Source organism: Mytilus galloprovincialis, chromosome 3, assembly GCF_965363235.1.
Source record: "Mytilus galloprovincialis chromosome 3, xbMytGall1.hap1.1, whole genome shotgun sequence".
Classification (NCBI taxonomy): domain Eukaryota; kingdom Metazoa; phylum Mollusca; class Bivalvia; order Mytilida; family Mytilidae; genus Mytilus; species Mytilus galloprovincialis.
In genome coordinates, this window is record NC_134840.1 from 5,414,739 (window position 1) to 5,435,293 (window position 20,555).

The 20,555-nt window shown below is 31.9% G+C and overlaps 1 protein-coding gene across 2 annotated transcripts; it reads left to right on the forward strand.

The window, feature by feature from the left end:
• Nucleotides 1–4,295: 4,295 nt before the first annotated feature.
• On the forward strand, nucleotides 4,296–20,406 carry LOC143067024 (dnaJ homolog subfamily C member 17-like). Of its 2 annotated transcripts, none has more exons than XM_076239958.1 (10): nucleotides 4,296–4,480; nucleotides 11,593–11,662; nucleotides 12,721–12,779; nucleotides 13,118–13,205; nucleotides 13,672–13,748; nucleotides 14,816–14,950; nucleotides 15,517–15,594; nucleotides 17,616–17,696; nucleotides 18,330–18,425; nucleotides 19,688–20,406. In XM_076239958.1, the coding sequence occupies exons 1-10, from the start codon at nucleotides 4,406–4,408 to the stop codon at nucleotides 19,805–19,807; spliced, it is 879 nt and encodes a 292-aa protein (XP_076096073.1). In that variant the 5' UTR covers nucleotides 4,296–4,405; the 3' UTR covers nucleotides 19,808–20,406. The 2 variants fall into 2 exon arrangements, with proteins under 2 accessions (XP_076096073.1, XP_076096074.1); XM_076239959.1 differs by lacking the exon at nucleotides 4,296–4,480 and adding an exon at nucleotides 11,132–11,210.
• Nucleotides 20,407–20,555: the final 149 nt, after the last annotated feature.

Below are 20,555 nucleotides of genomic sequence, written 5' to 3' on the forward strand. Positions count from 1 at the left end.
GTTTTACTCATGATGGTACAAAACCGCTGATAGACTATTTCGGTAGGTCACATTCGTGAAAAGTCTGTTTGCGCCCATGTGTCAAACATAGTATGTGCTATTCATATTCATATCATTAGTGTAAAGTTCCTGTACTGATGGAATATGCATGCCCTTGGTGTAAGTTTAGAAAAAATAAAGATCTAATTTGTCCTTTCATTGAAAAATGTACCTTGGACAAAGCAATGCCTTGCGTGACAGTTGAAAAAAATGCTCAAGTATATAGTAAAGTAGAATAATTAAGGGGAATTCGCCAGCAAGTAGGTCCCGCTTTTGAATGTTCGTATCTATCAGCTTTTCTCTGTTGAGCTACATTTTATGATCCTGCATGGTTACATGTGTGTTGCTTATACATATTGTCGATGCAAAATATTTGGATGTGAAGTTCTTATTCAATTGTTTACCACAAACAAATGATAAAAAATGTAAAGAATTGATATGGAGATGCAGGTTCCATTTCCAGTTTGGTACAATTTATCGTATGATTGAACAAATTTAATTTGCCTGATTCAGAAAAATTGTCACCTTCAATCCAGCTTCAGGGTCAGTTATTGTTGCATGTTGTTAATCATAATGAAACAAAAACAAAACAGTTTATGGGGCTATGAAACAGATCCACCAGAATAAAAGCAACAAGTGGGATTATTCTGTTTTTATATAGACTAGAAAAGGACAGGTATTGGACACGAAATTTTATTTTGATTCGATTTACATATAACAGTACAAGCATAGGATATTGAAAGTTTTTTACCAATTACAAATCACATAAACATAACATTAAACAGAGCATGTGGATAAGATATATACGCAGCATATATTACAATGCATAGATATGTTTCACAAATATATTGAAACACAAGCAAAGCACTACTGAACTACACCAACGTGGCATGTTAACACTGACCCATAACAGCAATTAAAGCATATATAACTTAAGGTGAAGCACAACTTTGAATTTTGCAAAATTAATTTAAAGCATAACTTAAAATAAAGCACTGATCCAAAATTTAAAGCAACTATTCTGGAACCGAGATGTCACGAGTTGACATATGAAGAAATTTTAATTTGATTTACGCATAAGCACAGGGGCTTGTTTAGTGGGTCAGACGAGGTTTTATAGGATAGCGATCTCCATTGACAGTAAACTGTGACCTCGTCTGACCCACTAAACAAGCCCCTGTGGGATAGCGATCGTCATTGACAGTAAAACCTCGTCTGACCCACTAAACAAGCCCCTGTGGCATAAGTAATAAAACATAAGTGTCTGATGACTTACTAACAAGGACATCTCTATATTTGCAAACAGAGCTTTCTGTACCATATGTTTTTTATGCCTCGTTCACACGTACCTTTAATTCGAATTGAATTCGAATCGAATGCGAATCGAATTCGCTAATCGCGTTCACACACTCTTCTTTTTTTAATTCGAATTGATTCGAATTGGCTAATTCAAATTAACTAATTCACATTAGAAATACGTTTTTGTTAATCCGAATTAAAAGTTAACGTCGTTAGGACAGTTAAGCGAATTTGACGCTCATTCCAATTACTTTCAATAATTATTTTATAAATATTACTGAAAATGTTAATCTTAATTCAAACTCAAGCACCTGTTGTTCTGGAAAACTTGATAATTATATTTCATGTCGTGTACCAGAAAATGTCTTTTTTACAATACCACAAATAACTAATGAATTTGTTCTCCACCAATTAATCACACTTGATGAGAAAAAAGCAACAGGTCTTGATAATATCAGTGCAATTTTTTAAAAATGTCATCACACCTAATTTCAGTTCCATTATGTCACATTTTTAATTTAAGCATCAGAAAATCAGTATACCCATCGTTATTCAAACTGGCTAAAGTTCTACCAGTATTTAAAAATAAAGGTTAAAAAAATGATGTTTTTAACTACAGACCTATTGCAATTTTACCATTACAATCTAAGATCCTGGAGCGACACGTAAAAACTCATTTGATGAATGTTCTAAACAAATATAATCTATTGCATATGTCATGCAATCAGGCTTTTGTGCAAACCATTTTTGTCAAACTGCTATGACTTCTTCGTTAGATAAATGGTTAAAAGCCGTTGATGAAGGAAATTTAGTAGGGACAGTATTTTTAGATCTGTGTAAAGCTTTTGATCTTCTAAATCACAAACTGCTCAATAAAAAATTATAAAAATATAAATGTTCTTATAATTCAATTCATTGGTTTACTTCGTATTTAGCTGATACACATCAAGTCGTATCAATTTCAAATACTTTTTCAGATGTAGCTACATTAAAAGCAAGTGTACCTCAAGGGTCCGTTTTAGGTCCTATATTATTCTTAATATTTATTAATGATTTGCCTTTGTGTAATCTTAATCATAGTCTTGATCTTTTTCCTGATGATAGCACTATTTCTGTAATTGGAAAAGACAAAAGGTATATTAGTCAGACACTCAATGTTGTATTAGAAAATATTTGTCAATGGGTTGATGAAAACAAAATGTTAGTTAATGTGTCAAAAACTAAGACAATGTGTATAGGTTCAAAACAAAAACTGTCTGTGATGTGTAATGACACATTAAATGTAACCAATAATGGCCAAAAGATTAATGAAAGTCACTGTGAAAAAGTCCTGAGTATTTTTGTTGACAAAAACTCTTTCTTGGTATGATCAAATTAATCATATAATCTAAAAAGTTAACTCTTCATTGGCTTTATTAAAAAGAATCAAAAAATACTTGAATCACAATGCACGAATACTATTTTACAATGCGTATATTCTTCCACATTTGGATTATTGTTGTTCAGTATGGGGAAACTGTAACAAGTTTTCAGTTGACAGTTTACTAAAATTGCAAAAAAGGGCAGCTAGAATTATTTTAAACGAACACGATATTCGTAGACCATCTATTGAACTTTTTAAGGAATCTGGAATTATTCCTGCTCCTGAGAGAATATTTTACCACAAATCATTATTAATGTATAAATCAAAACACCAACTGGCACCAAAATATTTATCCAATCTTATTGTGCCTACAAGTAGTAAACAATCGTACAATACTCGACTTTCATCACCGGATAATTTTATTGTCCCTAAATCAAATACAGAATTATACAAATCAAGTTTTTCTTTTAGTGGTCCAAAAGTGTGGAATTCACTGTCCAGTGAAATTAAAAATCAAAAAGTATATCTGCATTCAAAAACTCTTACAAGTCATTTTATTTTTAAATGTGTTAAATTTATAAGTTAAGCCACAATGTATACCATAGGTGTTGTTGTTATATTACTTTATATACAATGTACGTCTATTGTTTACATGTGTGTAATAGTATAGATTAATTATGTTTTATTCATATTGTTAACATTGTATGTAGAGAGCCTTATTGAAAATTGGTTTAATTCAAATGAGTTACTCTCTTTAAATATTATTATTATTATTATTATTATTATTATTATTATTATTATTATTATTATTATTATTATTATTATTATTATTATTATTATTATTAATAATATTATTATTAATTAGAATTGACGTAAGGACGTTAAACGTTTCGAATGCGAATTAATTAATTAAACTAATTCGAATTAGTCAGTAATGCAAGGACGTATAACTAACTAACGAAGAAATCTCGAAGCGGCGGTTCCCGCTGAAGCTTTATGCAGATCTCGTGTTTTCTCGCGATTCGCGACACTTCTCGGATTTTATCAAGACGGTATCGGGAGTTTCCTATCCTTCTAATATACGTCCTTGGTTAATGCGAATCGAATTCGAATTACGTGTGAACTCACCATTAAACAAAAATCTATCTTTAATATTAAATCTGAATGTAAGAACCTTTTCCTCGAAGTTATGTGCTTTCTATACACATTTCCTATTTTGAAAGAATTCAATCAGTCATGTGATTTAAGATTAGGATATGTGAGAATTTGCATTATTTTTTCTCTCGATTTTTTAACAGTTCAATGAGCTAAAGTTGTATAAAATTTTACCAAAATCTGCGATGTTGTCCTTTTACTGTGTTTATTAAAAATATATGAGTCGGATTTTTTTCCATCAGTCTAAATATTTTGAATTTTCTTTGAATTTTCACATTGGTCACTCAGTGATTTTTATATATTCTCGGTAGGCCCACGATATACTGATATACTGTTACCAGGTATGCTGAAAAAATAAAGAGATTAAAATTCGTACAGCCAATGCACAAAACACGGAAAATATACGTTGTCGCGCGTCATAGCATGTTTTATAATTTTTAAACGAAGGGGGAATAACTCAAAAAAACAAACGTTCGCAAACGACCTGCAAATTTTCAAAATCCTGTTAGTGGATTTGTCTAAAGCACTAAATAATTAAGCTTGCACAAAATGGCTTCATTAGACATAAACAAGTTAGATTTATATGCTATTCTTGACGTATCTGAAGAGGCTACAGAAAAAGAGGTAAATTTATACTTTTGTCTTTAATATAAGATGATTGCCAAATTTATTAGACAACTCTCCAGAATACAGAACTCTCCATCCAAGTCACAATTTGTTAAAGTGAACCATTATAGGTCAAAGTAGAGCATTCAACACGGACCCTTGGCTCACATCGAACAGCAAACTATAAATAGTGTATCTTTTTAGGGTTTTATAGCTGACTATGCGGTATGGACTTTGCTCATTGTTGAAGGCCGTAGGGTGACCTATAGTTGTTAATTTCTGTCTCATTTGTTCTCTTACAGAGAGTTGTCTCATTGGCAATCATACCATTTCTTCTTTTTATATATGTAACACTCAGAAATGTGTCCTTTTACAAAAAATGTTGTTAACCATGCCCGGAAATTTAGAAATGATCCATGTAAACTTGTTGCTCCTTTAAGTAAACTTATTCTAAAAGGTTACCTATTCAACACTATAATAAGATCATTGAATATTGTTTTTATTGGTATAAATATTGATTTTGTTATCAGTAAATTAAAAGCTAACTAAATATTACTAGTATGTTATATGCATATACATGTATACATATTCATGGATCTACAAACTGTCGATACCTGTAACTTGGCATTGCACAAGGTCATGTTTTTCTCTGGCTGTTTATAACGTCTTTACATTAAATCCATTGGATGTTGGATGTGTACGGATTGATAATTTAGTCTTAGTTGCATGATTTTTTTATCAGTTGTTAGTGGCTTTGAACTAGCTGTCAGACAACTGTGAGTACTCTCAGATTTGTTCATTGTGTCTTTTGGTGTCAGGATGTATAAGTACCGGGCCCCGTCCACTTGTATTTTTGTCCATCTGATGAGTTAAGCCTTTTTCAACTGATTTTTATAGTTCGTTCTTATGTTGTACTGTTATACCACTGTCCCAGGTTAGGGGAGGGTGGGGATCCCGCTAACATGTTTAACCCGCCACATTATTTATGTATTTGCCTGTCCCAAGTCAGGAGCCTGTAATTCAGTGGTTGTCATTTGTTTAGGTGTTACATATTTGTTTTTCGTTCATTTTTTTTTACATAAATAAGGCCGTTAGTTTTCTCGTTTGAATTGTTTTACATTGTCTTATCAGGGCCTTTTATCATGTTCATAGCTGACTATGCGGTATGGGCTTTACTCATTGTTGAAGGCCGTACGGTGACCTATAGTTGTTAATGTCTGTGTCATTTTGGTCTTTTGTGGATATTTGTCTCATTGGCAATCATACCACATCTTCTTTTTTATATCATTCGTGTCCATTTCATAAATACATATCGTCGCTGTTATGCAAAAACCTCGTATCTCAATGTTTTGCAGAAATTTTTTTATCGATTATTTAGGACTAAATATGCATGTTCCACTGTATTCGAAAACATCTGATCTTCTAACCAATCATTAACCCGAATTCTGACATGTGACGAAAAAGTGTAGTCGGATTAGTGAGACATTCTGTTGTGAGAAAATATTTTATCTCAAAAGAAAAACACATTGCACAGCAGCTGACATTACAACAGGTACAGTTTTATCAATATTAGGTTCTCAAAGCTAATATATTAGCTTAAAAATAATGAAAAGCTTTGAAAATACAATTTAAGTGCAGACATTTTTGCTCTCTTGGTTATTGATTGGTTAGAAGATCAGAAATTTTCGCATACAGTGGAACAAACATATTTAATTCTAAATAATCGATAAAAAGATTTCAGTTTTATTTTACTGCCTGGTGTAAAATTATCAAAACCTTAGATATGAGGTTTTTGCATAACAGCGACGATATGTTATTTGGTAATTGTTTTTTTTTTTTTCATTAACGTATACTCATTTTAATATTTCATTAAATAATAGAAATAAATTACTTTAGGTCAAAGCCTGGTAAAAGCTTTAAGCAGTGGACACGTTTCGGTGAATTACAATTATCACACATTGTTTGCGGTTATGAAATTGGACAAGTTTTGGCAAAATTGAATATTACGGACACATTTAGTGGAAAAATACATGTTTGGGAGAATTGGACACGTTTGGGAGTGTTACATATATAATGGTGTTTTGTTACAATTGTTAATTTTCATTATTTTGGGTTTTTTTTGGTGGTGACACTGTTCAACAAATGCAAGTTTTGTTACCCTTTAAAGGTTGTAAAGATCCGGAGAAGAAGCTATAAAGAGCCCCAAATATGACTGGTGTAAATCCATTCAAAAAGGGAAATCAACAGATTCAAATCTGAATCAAAAACAAGAAACACTTGTCTTATGAACCACAACAGCAAGAGGCAACTACTGAACAACAGCTGGTTCCTGACTGTCAATATCGACCAGGTTGGGAACAAACCCCTAAAATTAGGGATATCCCTTCAACAAGGAAATGATCCTCAGAAAAGGAGTTATTTTGCTGACACATGTAGAAAAGAAAATGTGACAGAGTCAAAAGAGTCAGAGAAAAACTTAGTCTTTTTAACTTAAAAGAGTGAAAATTCATCATATAAATTTTGAAACAAGTTCGACTACCTTTATTTGCAATAATAAAGAAGATTGAAGCGCATGTTTATTCCAAATTTCATGGATATATTTTGTTGATATAATACCAGATAGACATATTGTTTGGGAAAAATTTTCTGAAAATAATGTAAACATGTAAAATAGAGAATGGAAATGGGGAATGTGCCAAAGAGACAACAACCCAGCCACAGAGCAGACAACAGCAGAAGGTCACCAACAGGTCTTCAATGCAACGAGAAATGTGCCCTTTTGTACTAAAAATTTGTTTAAAGAAAACCTGCTTGAAATTTACCCTTCATAAAAGGGGTACCGGTACTCATTATTTTGAGGGGTTATCCAAACCTGTTGACATGATGAGCAATATCATACACAAAGTCTAGGTCTTTCCATGTATTAAAATCTTTTCCATGTACACAGATAAAATTAAAGACAAATCCCTCTATTGTTTATGCGCATATACAAGCGCAACAGTACTATGCCGTCAGCGGTTTATGACGTCGCGGTTTCCGCGAACTGGAAACGTTTATTAGAGTTATTCCTCTTTGAGCCGATGGAGAGAGTGACAATCGTTTTGATAGGTTAATTTTCCGAGAAAAAAAAACGAAAATTGTTTTTATATAATAAACATGTTCCAGAATTGGATAAAATATGAGAATGAAAAGAGAGTCAACTATACAGCAATCTAACAACAACAAATACACAAAAATGACTGCAAAGAAACGATACAGAATCTGGATACTCGACAGAAAGATGAGCCAATCAAATTATAATATAATACTTTTTTCCTTAATTTTCTATATGTATAGACTTTCGCAGGTTCTTAATTATATCGATATTTTACAAATCATTAAGAAAGTACGAAAATCATCAATCATTCTGGACATGTCCTCAAAATTCAATGTATCTTTAGCAATAGGTACATAACGTGCCTATATATGGATATGGCAAATTGCACTGACGTATTTTGAATGTGTACGGCACTTACATTTTTACATGAATATAATAATTAGATTTCTGATAAACACCAACAAAACAGTAACCTAACGACGTATACATGTAAAACAAAGTACATCTAGAGAAGTTAACATAAAAGCTTCTAACATTCTAGGTTTTTTATATGACCATTCCGAGTTTGTTCCGATTTACCAAATTTGATATTTATGTGCAAGGTGCGCAATTTTTGTATAAAAAAAAAACATAATCGTGTCTGTGTTAAAAAGTTGTCGGAATGAAGAATTACAGAGGAATGCATATGGGAAAAAATCAATTAAAGGGAGATTTGAGAAAAGAGGTCGGACTAGGTTTTATCCATACTCACGGTATGACATCTGTATGAGTATACTTAGACTGAGTTTCTAGCAACATTACGGAATATTTCGACATTCATTGATGCCTAAGGATGAATGATCAAAACAGATATGATGTTAATTAGACCCCGTTAACACTTGCACGGAATTGAAATAAAAGCTATCTCTGAAGAGCATCTCTCGTTTTCGATCTTTTAAGAACTTGTGCGTTTACATTTAGTATACATTGCATATCTAAAATAATCGGTCTAACCATTTCGATAACAAAAAATCGTAGAAAATTGAATAAGGAAATATTTGGTTCATGAGATAATTATATGCTTCTGCATTTATTAATTTTATTTTTGATTAACATGTCATAAGTAATCATAAACAAAGAATTGTCAGAAAAAAATTACGTATAACGGAAGATGAGTAATTTACAGAAAATAAAAAATAATAATGAATAAATACAATTGAAAAGATATTTTTTAAAAGGTGCACCGAATACCACACGTATAGTAAGCGAATATGGAACGAATAAATAACAGGGCATCAGTTGAGCACTGAAACGAGTATTTACGCCTTAGTATAGGGTTATTTTACCTCTTAGAACCAATATATATAGCATCAGAGGCAAGAAAAAAAAATGGAAAAGATTTGTTTAAAAATGTGTTACCTTTAACAAACATATTGTAAGCGAATAAGTAGCAGGTCATCGGTCTAGCGCTAAAACTGGTACATACACGGTAATAGGTATGTTTCACTTTTAAGAACCCATACCTAACACCAGAGACAAGAAAACAATTGAAAAGATTTGTTTCGTAATAGGTGCAACGTATTTCAACGTATAAGCAAATAAGAAACGAATAAGTAATGGTATCAGTCGAGCGCTGAAACGGTTCCTGTCTCAACCCAGGAGTCGGTAATTAAGGGGTTGTTGTTTGTAAAAGAACTACATCAATTAGTTTTTCATTAATTTTGTTTTGTTATTTTCTAGTTTGAATTGTGTTACATTTGTCCTTTCGGGACCTTTTGTAGTTGTTTATGCGGTATGGGATTTGCTCAATGTTGTAGGCCGTACTTTGACCCATAGTTAATAATTTCCTGTGTCAATTGGTCATTTGTGGAGAATTGTGTTATTTGCAATCATACCACATCTTCTTTTTTTATTTATATATTTTCAGAAGAATGACGCAAAAACCGTCGAATATATTTATTTGGTTTTTATTATCTCTATGGCACGTTCTGTCAAATCATTTGAGAATAAACACTGAAATCAGCTTTTTTTAAGAACATTTTTAAACTGACCATGCGCAGATTTATTTTCATATCGATCTACATAAAACACTTGGAATTTTATATCGATTGATTGATTGAAAAGTCGATCGCGATGTATATAAAACGTTTTCACTCGAAGAAAAATCGGTCTTTTAAAACTACATCTGGAGATGGAATGTTTACGTCCGATTGAAGATCAATCTTTCTCATTTTTGCAATACTAAGGGAGCTACCATTTGATTTTTATGGGGGGCTAGGATGAAAATTTTTGTCCTGCATTTTTTTTAGCTGTAATCTCTGTCCTGCCTTTTTATTTTTCACTCTAATCGGTCCTGCCTTTTTTTTATAGTTTATCCTGACTTTTTTGTACCTAAATTGTCGTCCTGACTTTTTTTTTGCAAGTGTCACATCCTGCCTTTTTTTTTTACTCAAAACTCCTGTCCTGCCTATTTTTTTCAAATTTCATCCTAGCCCCCCCCCCCCCCCCCCCCCCCCCCCATAAAAATCAAATGGTAGCTCCCTAAATATCAGCGATCTCAGAAATTATTGATCTTTATTGTTAGTGGAAACGGAATCTTATATTTCTAATGATTTTAAGTAATTATCATCTAAATAAAAAGGAACAACATTTTTAAACGAAATTAAAATTCATGATATTTCCCTGAAGCTAAATTCTGTCTTGTCTTTCAGACATACTTTGATTGAATAATGATATTATATAAAAATGTCTTCACTATTTTAAAAAGAATTTCTGTTAAACACATAAGCACTATGAATAACCTGAAATGAAATGTTCATAGAAGCATTCGTGTGTACATTTGTACAACGCATTGTTTTCCAACCACCGCATTTATATTACGTGTCTGTGATTATATACTGACTTAAAACTAAGTACTATCATGTGTAGATTAATGTGAATTTATCGTAGTTTAAAACAAACAAACAACAAATCAGCAAATAACGAGAACTGGGTTGTCCCTAATTTGTAAGAATATAGCCTAAACCGGCCGAACGTCTTTCGACGTTGTTTTTAGAATTGGCGCAATATGTTCCCGCCAATTCAAATTGTTACCCTCTTTTTAGAAATATCTCTTTTTCCATTACGGTGACCCCATCTTTTTATTTCCTTATTTTGTTTAGATTTAAACAACGCATATTCTATCGAAGACTCATGGAGAAAATTATTGGTCAATTTTTTTTAAACTTAATTTTTTTATAGGTATTTCACAATAAAAAAAGGCGGGAAAACTATTATAGCAACTTATCATTATTATTTTCCACTCAGAAAATGGTGATATTATTAAAATAGTTTGTATTAACAACTAGGTTAACAAAACAGACAAGTTTTTATTGGATACGGACTTTTAAAAAAATATTACACTGCTATTGAGTAGAAGTCCCATATTCCAAATTCCATGAAAAAGATGGCGTTTTAAATCGAAAACGAGGTCGGTGACCCCATTTTTTTATTTGCTTATTTTAAAGCTTTTACCTAGCCTAAAGTAAAAATAAAATATAAAGAAGATATTATTGGTAGATCCGAATAGAAGGATTTGTCTTTAAAGAAACATTTATTTTTTGCACTGAATCTTGTTCCCACCAGGTCATTTGATGATCCTCCTAAAAGTCAAAGAGGGAGTCTAAGGTTATGGTAGGTATGAGGTAGTCAGTAAAAGTGGAATTTGCTGGGAAAATATACATTGCTTAACAGAAATCTTACAAATGTATTTTACAAATGATGTTCTCTTTATTCCATATTTTTCGACAAACATTAATGCATTTACTGCAGAATGAAATGTTTTATCTCATGTCTATTAATAAAGTTTTTTGTTCTAACATCACCAATAATGATAAACATCACCAATAATGATAAATTTGAGGTTTATTGATTGGGCATAAAATTTAATGCTAGCAACATAATTATCATGCACTATTTCTATTTGTCCTGGTAAAAGATTCATTTATCAGGTTTATGTTGGAAATTAAAATATATTCATATCAATGATATCTAATTTTATGTCATTTTATTTCAGCTTGTGAAAGCATACAGAAAACGTGCACTAAAATGCCATCCTGACAAAAATCCTGATGATCCAAATGCAGGTATGGGCAAATATTGACAGTAAATAAGACTATTTTTCATGGTTTTTATAAAAAAGAAGATGTACGATTGCCAGTGAGACAACTATCCACAAAAGACCAAAATGACACAGACATTAACAACTATAGGTCATTGTACGGCCTTTAACAATGAGCAAAGCCCATACCGCATTGTCAGCTATAAAAGGCCCAGATAAGACAATGTAAAACAATTCAAACGAGAAAACTAATGGCCTTTTTTATGTAAAAAAATGAACGGAAACAAATATGTAACACATAAACAAACGACAACCAATGAATTACAGGCTCCTGACTTGGGACAGGCAAATACATAAATAATGTGGCGGGGTTAAACATGTTAGCGGGATCCCAACACTCCCCCTAACCTGGGACAGTGGTATAACAGTACAACATAAGAACGAACTATCAAAATCAGTTGAAATAGGCTTAACTCATCAGATGGACAAAAGTTCAAGTGGACGTGGCCGGGTACTTATACATCCTGACACAAAAAGACACAATGAACAAATCTGAGAGTACTCACAGTTGTCTGACAGCTAGTTCAAAGCCACTAACAACTGATAAAAAAAATCATGCATCTAAGACTAAACTATCAATCCGTACACATCCAACATCCAATGGATTTAGTGTAAAGACGTCATAAACAGCCAGAGAAAAACATTACCTTGTGCAATGCCAAGTTACATATTAAATTAATGCTTCTTAATTAGAAATTTTTGATTTTCATATGAAGTATTCATGAATAATTGTTGTATTTTTTTTGCATGAGCCATATGTAATAATTTTGTATGATTAATCAGACAATTATTGATATCTCGCGTACGTAATGTTATATGTTACAGGTATATAATTAGCAGTATGATTGAACAATGTATTACCCTATTTAATGTAGAAAGAAAACCAACTTTCATATCCCTTGCATATAAGTTATATCATAAATTACTGCTTAAGTATAAAGCATATTATGTTGCTGGTGTGTTTTTCTCGATTAGACCTTGGTTGTTGTGTTTTATACAAATTTTATACTTTCTTTTTTTCAGCTGAATTATTCCATAAGTTATCCAAGGCCTTAGAACTGTTAACAGATCCTGCTGCACGTGTAAGATTTTATATAATATACAAAACAAAATAAAATAGATTTTTCAACAAGACAAATATTTTCCTTTGGACTTGTAAAATTTATTTCGTCATTAATAAATGACATTATTTATTCAAACTTTACATTTTACAATTATGTTTCCAGTACTTAAGATGAACACTTGGTTTGAAATAATTCTGAATGCAAAAAAGGGATCAGTGGAATATAGTTTCAAAGAATTATATTCAGTAAGAATCTGTGGACAGTTAAATTCCATTAAAAAGAGATTTTATTGAGAAAATTGTGTATATAGTCAAACTGTTTTGAATGAGAAACATTTCTTTTTTTTATTTTTATAGGCAGCTTATGACAAAGCTCAAAAAGCAAAGAAAGCAGCAGAGAAGAGACACAGGGAACTTGATAAGAAAAGACAAAAACTAAAAGAAGGTGAGAGTCATTTTTAAGTTTCTCATTTGTTTGAAACTGTTTGTTTTCTGGGTAATTGCTTAAAGAACCTTGTTCTGTTCTAACAAAGGAAAAGGCATAATTGAAAAAAAAGGTTTATATTAGGGTTAATCTGACATTGATAATGTAGTGAGCGGGAAAGCTGAAGTGACTCATAAAAGTTTAACTATACAGGTTCAATGTTGTGAGCTACATTTACCATAACTATGAATTGAAAGTTTCAATCAATATCATGATCTGATAAATTTTTATGATTAGGTTGGGAAAATGTCATATGACTGGTGGCTTAGTTGAATCATTCCAGACTTTATAAAGCATACTCATATCTGTTCTTAGGAAAGCTGTTCTGTTTAAAGGGAATTGCAGTGGAATTTCCTTTATTTCTAGCCAAATTAAATAGAATTTTATCAGTTTTATTTATAAATTGTCATTTAATTTTTAATTGTAGATTTAGAATTACGTGAAGGAGAGGTTTTTAAACAAAAGGAAACTGATGATACAGCGACAAGGAATTTAGCAGCAGAGGTTAGATATTTAACTGTAAATAAATTAAAAAAATAAGAAGATGTGGTATGATTTCCAGTGAGACAATTCTCAAACAGACACCAAATGACATTGAAGTTATATTCTTTTGAATCCCTATTGTTTACCTCACAAAAGTAAATCAAGGATTAGGAACTTGTTAAAAATCTTAAATGGTGGAAATATAGGTTCTTACATTGATACGAGTGGATTATCGGATTTATCCAATCGAGATAGTTAAATTATAAATTTTAAAGTCAGAGCCTCGGCAAGGACTTTAAAATTTATAATTTAACTACCGAGATTGGATAAATCCGATAATCCACGAGTAACTATGTAAGAATCTGTTTTTAATGATTAAAAAAAACATTTTCTATTTTGGTTAACCGAAAATCCCCTTCGAATGCTTTTCACATTGCACGCAGTTGTCAATTTCATTAATACCTGTTATGGCATATTTTGATTCATCCAATTAGCTAAAAAGGTCATGACCCTTAACATCATCCCAATGATCTTCTGAGATCACCGGCAACCACACGTTGATTAAATTTTTTTATACAATTGGTTCGGAAAGGGATAAATGTCCATAGAATTAGAGAAGTTATATTTTATAATGAAGTTAGATTATGAACTGAGTTTTTCCCTTCTGTGTGTTTTTATCATATCTATTATAATATTGTTGAGTTTTCATTATGTTTGTTTTTTCTATGTATTTGCCATAACCAAAATTGGTTTTTGTTTGTTTTGCAAATGAAGAATTATTATTAATCAAAAAAAAAAAAGAGTTCATCCCTTCTCATTTTTAGCTCACCTGGCCTAAAGGGCCATTGGTAAATTAAAACACAAAGAAGCAAAAGTAATCAGCGAGACAAGATCTAGAAATAAGTTTTATTTTGTTGAAATCATTGGTAGGACCTCCAACTGCATTTAAATTACAATTTTATTACCCATTTCTATGATTCAAATTAAACCACTTGTTTATCCCTACCACAAGATAATGTGCCTGTTCCAAGTTATGCCTTAACTAAAGGAGGAAAAAATGTATTTATATAGTTTTTTAATCTTTATAGGTTGAGAGATTGAGGAAAGAAGGCTCACGATTACTGGAGGAAGAACAAAATTTACTGAAGGAACAGATAAAGAAAGGGAATGAGAGAATAATTATAGATGACGTAGCTGAAGAAATAAAGACACCAAAATTAAAGGTACTAGTTCTTTTTGCTCTGATGTTATCAGGCAAAACTGTAAAATCAAATGACATGTTTTTTTGCAGTAAAAAAAATCGTTTGTAGGGTGCTTTTTTTTTTTGATTTGTCTAGGTTATCATTATAGCCTCAGACATAGTTCAGTCAAACCTTGTTGTTTTATAAAATTTTATATCGTTATATTTTTGATGAGGTTCAACATCATCTACCTAAAACACTCCTTGCAGTGCATTTGAGACACATGTTTCCAATATATTTGTTTTTACTTGCTAAGCCAGTTTCTGCCGATGACAGGTATTTACTAAATGAAATTTAACATTTTATTTTTTTTTTAAATCATTTACCGCAATTACTTCAGTTGTTCCTTGAAGTAATTTGTTGTTTACCGAGTTTCATGTAATTTACTCTGATGATATAATATCACTGTGAGATATTGATGTTTGCTTATTTTGAGACTACTAAATTTATTAAATGTAGAATATGTGAGCACTTTTTGTGGTCATTGTGTGTGTGAATTTCTATTTATTCATACCAGTAATAAACCGAGAGGATTTATTTGATTTTAGATTAAATGGAAGGCTAAGAAGGGTGATGACAGTAATGGTGGCTACTCATATGATGTTCTACACAATCTTTTACACAAGGTTTGTATACTATCAAATGCTGTATGGTGATTGAAAATAGAATCATCCGTAACTTAATGGTGCAGGGGGTTTATAGTGATCTTTGATATCTTCAGTTCATTCATTCATCCATTAATTTCGGGCCCCGCCAACGGCGGGTCGCCCTATAGTGATCAGTCTGTCCGTCCGTCTGTCCGTCCGTAACACTTTCGTGTCCGCTCCATATCTAGAGAACCGTTATGATTTCATACTTAATACTTAACATGATTATTAACCAACACCAGAGGGTGTGTCATGTTGTATGTACAACTTCCTAGGTCAAAGGTCAAGGTCAAAAACTTTGGTTTCAGTTGACAACCACGTGTCCTGTGGTGAAGATCGTGTCCGCTCCATATCTAGATAACCATTATGATTTCAAAGTTTATACTTGACATCCATTTTAACAACCACCAGAGGGTGTGTCATGATGTATGTACAACTTCCTAGGTCAAAGGTCAAGGTCAAAAACTTTGGTTTCGAGTTGACAATCCTGTGTCCTGTGGTGAAGATCGTGTCCGCTCCATATCTAGATAATCGTTATGATTTCAAAGTATATACTTGTCATACATTTTAACCACCACCAGAGGGCGTGTCATGATGTATGTACAACTTCCTAGGTCAAAGGTCAAGGTCAAAAAAACTTTGGTTTCAGTTGACAACCCTGTGTCCTGTGGTGAAGATTGTGTCTGCTCTATAACTTGAGAACCGTTATGATTTCAAATATTATACTTGACATCCATTTTAACCAACACCAGAGGGTGTGTCATGATGTATGTACCACTTCCTAGGTCAAAGGTCAACGTCAAAAAAACTTTGGTTTCAGTTGACAACCCTGTGTCCTGTGGTGAAGATTGTGTCCGCTCTATAACTTGAGAACCGTTATGATTTCAAATATTATACTTGACATCCATTTTAACCAACACCAGAGGGTGTGTCATGATGTATGTACCACTTCCTAGGTCAAAGGTCTGTCTGTCTGTTGGTCTGTCCATCGCTAACAAATTTGATCCACATTATATTTTGAGAGGACAGCTGTTATTATTTCATACTTTATACCTGACAAACATTTTCAACTTAACATATATATTAACCAACACAAGAGAATGTGTCATAATGTATGCATCCTAGGTCTAAGATCAGTCTGTCGGTCTGTCCATCCGTTCGTTGTTCTTAACAAATTGTGTCCGCTCTACCTCTCGAGAACCATTAATATTTCATACTTTATACTTGGTGGGTCATAATATATTGAAGGCATAATTCTAAAAATATGTGACAAATATCAATTGGGCAGCACCTTTAAACATATTGTTCAAACATCAATCCATATATCCAGAAGTCACCTTACAGTAGTAAACAATGAGTTCACATCATGCAGTCATATCACTATTATACTATGAAAGTAAGATGAGAATATTTATCAGTTTTAACTTAAAATCTTAGATCAAAATCACACATGAGACTATGTAATAACTTCAAATAATGCTTCATATCAGATTATCCATACAACTTATTTACCCCACGTTATTGACAGCGGGGCCCACAGAGATGGCTCCCATCTCAATGATATCTAGTTTGTTTCCTTGGTTTGTATCCATTTGTATATATTTAAATATATTTTAGAAATATGGGATACTTCAAATGTAAAAGAGATTCTTTAAAAGGTTCCGCAAATTACAACTAGTGGTTAGGAAATAGATTGTGGATAACAGATGTATACCCCTTTTGCACTGGCACTTAGTCCTGATTTTATAAATACCTATATACTCAACTTGTATCTTGATTATTTTACTTTTCCACGGTCATCTTTCTCTATAAAACTTAATATGCTTTACATCTACAGTAATCATATACAAAATGATGTATAACCCACCTACCTTTGCTGCCTTGTGTAATATTAAGGTGTATATGTAAAAATTCAGAGACAATTTAGATATCTTGATTACAAAATAAGAGAATTTTCCTTGTAATGTAGATATATTGCTTACAATTCTGTATATTTTCAGTATGGTGATGTCCTGAACCTAATTATCTCCAGTAAAAGAAATGGTAGTGGTATTGTAGAGTTTAAGGACAGAAACGCTGCTGTAAGTCTGGATTTTATTCCCCCCTATATTTTAAATAAATCTAAAATATATATCTGACAACTGGCTATTTTAGCACATCAGTATTTGTTTAGTCCTTTTTCCAACTAATTACAATCAATGATATGCTACATAAGTAATTAACATTCATTTCATAGAACTCACAATATCCAAGTTTCTATTCTACATAGACATTGAAGACCGAGTACCACACTCTCTGTATATTATTAACTCTTGTGACAACTCTTTTTTTTTGGGGTCTGTAGGTGGCCTGTTCCAATGCCAAATTTCTGTCCCTTTCCAGTTCACCCTCATTTTCCAATGGCAGTCTAAATTTTCCACATCTTCATTCTAAACAGTCCCTATTAAAGGACCTACCTATTGTATTTATTGTTAATCTTGTTTTCCTGAACATGCATGAAATATTTATCACTTGATGTTAAACAACCATCGATCAATCAATCATTGATGTAATTAGGTAGAGTTTTTTTTTCACTTTTCACAATTTAGATGAGCCAAAAAAAATAAATTTTAAGGTCCTTGATTTGAAGATCTCATTTACCAGAAATTCCCCAACACTCAAATGTTAAAGTTGATCTTATATCATTTATAGTAATAATAACATTTTTTTTTCAGAGCATGGCAGCTCAGTTTGAAAAGGGTCTATCAGAAAACCCCTTGACATTTATTTGGCTTGATGGACAAGTAGAAGCTACTACAACTACTAGTCAGGTATAAATTGATCATTATTTACTTACAATGTATATTCTTGGAGGGGGAGAGAAATATAGGTTCCAACACTACAACAAGTGTGTTACCATACTTCTCCACTTGAGACAGTTAAATTTTATTATTTAAAGTGCCAGACTTGCCGAGCTTTTAAAATAGTTTAAATTTAACTGTAGTGAGTGAAGAATATCATAAAACATGAGTTATAGTGTTTGAATCTGTTTCTCTTTTGATTTTTTCGCTTCTTTTTCAAAGATTTTCAGAAAGTTGTATTCTTTATATGCTATGTCAAAAACGGTTGCCTTTTTTCATGACATTACAATAGGAAAATTCAGGAAAAAAACAAGAATTTTTGATGTCATAATCAAATTTTGACAAATCATTTGCAGAGAACAGATATTTCAGTAGTGAGGAGATATATTCTTTTCACACCACTCAAGTAATGTGAATATAGCACAAAAATTAGAGAAAAAAATATAATTACCTTTTAAAAGTTTAAGAATTATAGATTAACATTGACAGCTGATCATTGATCATCTCAACGAGATTGATTTTCTCGTTTGAGCTGGGACGACAAAAGCGAGAAATGCAATCGAGTTCAGATGACCAATGATAATTTGTTTATCGCTATTTTACCTATGACGTCATTGTCAATTTCATGTCAATTTCCTTAGCAACACCACATGCCTCCTTAGTTTCTAGCAGTAGTTTTCCATCTCAAGCAAGTAGCATGATATGAAAAATTATCACAAAAAAAGATTAAAGGAAAAATGCACAAAATAGCGATAAATTCTATTAACAAATATAATAGTAAGAGATAATACTGATGACATTTTTAAGTAATCAGTTGAAATCATTGCTTGCTTACAAGTCTATTTGTTAAGGTTTTCACAGAAGATATTTTGTTGTGTTAATGTTAAGTACATCTAATCAAATGAAGATAGTTATGCTTAATATTGAAGATGTATATATTTTGCCTTCTTTAGAGTTGATTTTACTGAATGTTTTACACGAAGATGCATTTGTTTCAATTGCAATCTTTGTAATTTACATTATTTAAAAAGACATTTTGATAATATATCTCTTTAAGTTTTGTTAAGATACTTATTTCATAGTAGTAAGTCAATTTATGAATTAGTTACATGTTAAATAATGTTGGTGCTACTTTAAATAGTATTTTATTTTCAACTTTTTATATCTACACAAAAGGCATATAAACAAACCAAAATAATTTTTTTTATATTATTTTTTAATTTTGTTCACAGCCAACTGTTGTTTCAAGTGATGACACTGACTTTGAGAGCGTAGTACTTCGTAAGATGAGACAAGCTGAGGAGAGAAAAAGACTGATAGAACAAATGAAAGAAGAAGACGGAAATAGCTGAATAAGATTAAATATCAGACTATAGGACTGATAAAAGTACAGTGCTACTGGATGATAAACAGTTGATAGAACATGATGATGAAGATTAAAACAAGTCTGGAGTAGTCAGAAAGGCAGCTGATAACTTTCATATGACTTAAAATTAGAAAATTAAAACTTAATGACTTCCTTAACCCTTTCCTCCATAATGACGCCTTTTGACGCCACCCCCTTTATTCCATAATGACGCTTTTTGACGCCTGTGTAGTACCTCAGTTGAAACGCTATGTCTCCAAAATGTCTGCATCAGACTTAAAAAAAATTGTATCCAATATGAAAAGGAGATTCATGAGAATATCTGACTTGAATTTCATTGATGAAATATTAGTTTTCACAATGCATTAACACTTTAAACCTGATGATTTTTTTTACTGAAAAAAATCCTATGCGAATCAAGTATATAAAAAAAAAATATCCATGGAGTAAAGGGTTAAGAAGTTATGAGTGATGACCAAAACAGCCATCAAACATGATTGCCAGCACTACTAAGGATAGAAAATTGGATAAAAAATAGAATGAAAAAGTTTGCTACACAAGTTTGAATAAATTATACCACTGTTATGTTTCAAGTGATTTCTTTGTTTCCTTTTGTCATTGTTACATCAGACAAAATCATCACCAAATTGAATTTTAAGAAATCTTTCTAATGGTGCCTACTTGTGAGGAAATTACTTCTCTTTATGCCACCACTGTAGCAGAGGAGACATTAA